This window comes from Meles meles, chromosome 15 (genome assembly GCF_922984935.1).
Source record: "Meles meles chromosome 15, mMelMel3.1 paternal haplotype, whole genome shotgun sequence".
Taxonomy (NCBI): Eukaryota; Metazoa; Chordata; class Mammalia; order Carnivora; family Mustelidae; genus Meles; species Meles meles.
This window is the reverse complement of record NC_060080.1, coordinates 33,668,692-33,672,805: the sequence shown is the minus strand read 5'-3', so window position 1 is coordinate 33,672,805 and position 4,114 is coordinate 33,668,692. Positions and strand designations below refer to the sequence as shown.

General features: G+C 35.1%; 1 protein-coding gene across 1 annotated transcript; it reads right to left on the bottom strand.

Moving 5' to 3' along the window:
* Positions 1–2,477: 2,477 nt before the first annotated feature.
* Positions 2,478–3,416, bottom strand: LOC123925652 (60S ribosomal protein L30-like; the record flags this gene model as incomplete). The annotated part of the gene is made up of 2 exons (XM_045979034.1): positions 3,033–3,416; positions 2,478–2,519 (listed from the first exon to the last, which is right to left on the bottom strand). Coding segments are annotated over exons 1-2 (390 nt in total), but the record flags the coding sequence as incomplete, so codon positions are not given.
* Positions 3,417–4,114: the final 698 nt, after the last annotated feature.

The following is a 4,114-nucleotide window of genomic DNA, read 5'->3' as shown; positions in this document are numbered from 1 at the left end:
GCTAATTTTGTAAGTAATTTAGGGAGCTTTAATCTTTTACTGTGATCTGGCACAAGTTCTGAGAAAACTTGCCTAGAGCTGTCTAACCTGGCACCATTTTTGCATACCTTTTCTCAGTTCTTCCATTTCTCCTGTTATTAACTTATTCTGGTTATTTTATTAATTTTATTTCTAAATGTATCATTTATTTTAATTTAGATATTTTTCAATTCAATGGTATGAAATTGTAAACTATATTTTAGAGTATTTATTGATTTTAACATAGAAATACCAAGGACAAAATAAAATGAAATTTTAAAAAATGGCCCTAATTTATCAAGCCAGATGAAAAAAAAAAGAAGGGAAAGATAACATATGTATAATATAAAATGACTATATGCAAGTTCCAAAATTAAATGTTAAAGTTTCCTTCGATACCCTCAACTTACAAGTCCCTTTCCCAAATGTAATCACTTTTAACTATTTCTAATGAGTAGGTTTCTTTTTTGATTAAAATGACTGCCAACACAAACATAAAATTTCAAATTTTGCGCCATTCAGCTTGGCCAATATATTTTGGATATTTACATCTTTCGTACTCATGTTCATTTATGAAACTGGACTGTAGTTTCCCTTTGTGCATCTATCTCCAGTTTTCATTACCTTTACTGAGTTGGTCATTTGATTTTGTTATTATCTGTTTTTCCCAAAGGTCAAGAAAACGTCATATACAATTATCTATATAATTATCCAGACTTGAGATGCTCCTTATGGAAGTGTTTTTAATTACAATTGAATTTTTTTATGGTTTTAGGCTATTCGGACTTTTTATTTTTATTTATATTTATATTTATATTAAGTTAGTTTTGCATGTTATATTTTTAGGGATTTTTGACTTTCATCTAAAGCTTCTTCAAATTTATTGACATTAAATTAATTATATTTCTTAATAACTTTTAAATCTGTCTTGGACTGTAATGTCTGTTTTACATTCCTAATCATATTTAGTTTGTGTTTTTAGTCTCTCTCTTTTCACATTTTCTTGACAATTTTCTCCAGTTTATTAGTTGTATTTAGAGAACTTAGTTTTATTCATTTTCTCTTTGTTCTGCTTACTTTCTAGTCTGTTACTTTTAACTCTTTTTAAATCTGTCTTCTACTTTATTTGGTTTATTTTTTGAAACTTCTTAAGTTGGATACTTTGATTTTTAATCTCTTTTCTGCTATAATAATTTGAAGATAATATTTTTTCTATAAACACTATTTTTGTATCATCTTTCCAAACTTTTGTGCTTTCACTATCATTCAGTTCCAATTATTTTAAGTTTTTGTTGAGTTTTACTTTCCCCAATATGTTATTTATATTGTGTGTTTATGTATCCTGTTATATGAAAACTTAAAAAAAATGTTTTAATACTGGCTTCTATGTCATTATATTGTGGTTAAAGATCACGGTCATATGATATTGATTCTTCACATTTGTTGAGACTTGCTCTGTGGTTTACGATATGGTCAATTTTAAAAATGTCTATTTCGTATACTCTTTTTTTTTAAAGATTTTTTATTTATTTGACAGAGAGATCATAAGTAGGCAGAGAGGCAGGCAGAGAGAGGGGAAGGAAGCAGGCTCCCTGCTGAGCAGAGAGCCTGATGCGGGGCTGGATCCCAGGACCCTGAGATCATGACCTGAGCCGAAGGCAGCGGCTTAACCACTGAGCCACCCAGGTGCCCCTATTTCGTATACTCTTGAGAAGAACATAAATTATCTGTTAGGAGTAGAAACATATATTAGCCTTAAAAATAAAATTTGTAAAAAAAGTATTTATTTTTATTTATTACTTTTTGAGTATAGTTGGCACACAATGTTATATTGCTTTCAGGTGTATAAATTAGTGCTAAGTCTATACATTATGCTATGTTCACCACAAGTAACAACTACCAGCTATCCCATTATATCGCTATTACAATATCATTGATTGTATTTCTTATGCTGTCTTTTTATTCCTGTGACTTACTCATTTCATAACTAGAGGCCTGTATTTCCTTCTCCACTTCACTTATTTTGCCCAACCTTTCCCTCCTCCCCGTCTGGCAGGTATCAGCTTGTTATCTGTAATAATTCTGATTTTGCTTTTTATTTGTTTATTCCTTTATTAAGAGTCCATAAATCCAATTATGAGTGGAATCATGACTTATTTTATAGCGTAATATTCTGCAAAACCATCTATATTGTCTCAGATAGCATGATCTCATTTTAATGGCTATGTAGTATTTCGGGGTGTGTGTGTGTGGAGAGAGAGAGAGAGATTTTCCTTATTCATTTTTCTGTTGATAGACACTTAGATTGTGTCTGTGTCTTGGCTATTATAGATAATGCTGCAATAAGCATAGGGGTGCACATATCTTTTTGAGTTAGTGTTTTTGTTTTTCCTGGATAAATACCCAATAGTGGAATTATTGGACCCTATGCCTTTTCTGTTTTTAATTTTTTTTTTTAAACAAGCTGTGGCCAGTTTTATTAAAGAAAAATTCTGCGTGATGTACTTTTTTTTTCCATTTTATTTATTTTTTCAGCGTAACAGTATTCATTGTTTTTGCACAACACCCAGTGTTCCATGCAAAACGTGCCCTCCCTATTACCCACCACCTGTTCCCCCAACCTCCCACCCCTGACCCTTCAAAACCCTCAGGTTGTTTTTCAGAGTCCATAGTCTCTTATGGTTCGCCTCCCCTTCCAAATTTTTTTTTTTAATAAACATATAATGTATTTTTATCTCCAGGGTACAGGTCTGTGAATCGCCAGGTTTACACACTTCACAGCACTCACGATAGAACATACCCTCCCCAATGTCCATAGCCCCCTCCCCCTCTCCCAATCCCACCTCCCCCCAGCAACCCCCAGTTTGTTTTGTGAGATTAAGAGTCATTTATGGTTTGTCTCCCTCCCAATCCCATATTGTTTCATTTATTCTTCTCCTATCCCCCTAACCCCCCATGTTGCTTCTCCATGTCCTCATATCAGGGAGATCACATGATAGTTGTCTTTCTCCGATTGACTTTTCACCAGTCTGTTCTGGCATGCTTCTAATGATATCAGAATCACCTGGATCAATGATAGCCAGTGTGCATACTCTGTAGTATTTCCCACATGCTGTGCCCAATTCAATATTATTGCCACTGTAGTGATGGACACCAGTTTTAGCCAACATGGCATAGTATTCTATTTCAGATTTCCTCAAGGCCGGGTAGTTGTTGGTGAGGATGACCAGCTTCGCTTTGCCATGTCTGATCATTTTCAGAGTCTGCTTGTACCCCAGCACGTATTTTCCACTTTTCATAACGAGCTGGAGCCTGGAGTTGATCAACTCCAGCGACTTTTTCGTCTTCTTCGCGGCCACCATCTTCCTGCCTTAGGTGCGGGACGGCCCCAACCAAGAGCAGCCCTGTTTTTAATTTTTTGAGGAACCTTCATAGTCCTTTCCAGAGTGGCTATATCAATTTACATTTTGACCAATAGTGCATGAGGGTCCCTTTTTCTCCACATCTTCACCAACACTTGTCTTCTTGATTTTAACCACTCTAACAGGTGTGAGGTGATACCTCATTGTGGTTTTGATTTGCATTTCCTCGATGGTTAGCAATGTTGAGCATCTTTTCATGTATCTGTTGGCCATCTGTATGTCTTTGGAGAAATGTCTGTTCATACCTTCTGCCCATTTTATTAATTGGATTGTATTTCTGATGTTGAGTTGTACACATTCTTTTTTTAAAAGATCATTTATTTATTTATTTGAGAGAGAGCACAAGCAGGGGGAGCAGCAGAGGGAGAGGGAGAAGCAGACTCCCTGTTGAGCAGGGAGCCTGACACGAGGCTTGATCCCAGGACCCCAAGATCATGACCTGTGCTGAAGGCAGATACTTAACCGAGTCACCTAGGTGCCCCAAGTTATATACATTCTTTATATATTTTGGATATTGACCCCTTATCTGATACATCATTTGCAAATATCTTCTCCCATTCAGTAGATTGTATTTTTGTTTTGTTGATGGTTTCGTTTGCTGTGCAGAAGTTTTTTTATAATTCCAGTAGTTTATTTTTGCTTTTTTCCCTTGTCTTAGGAGATATAGCTGAAAA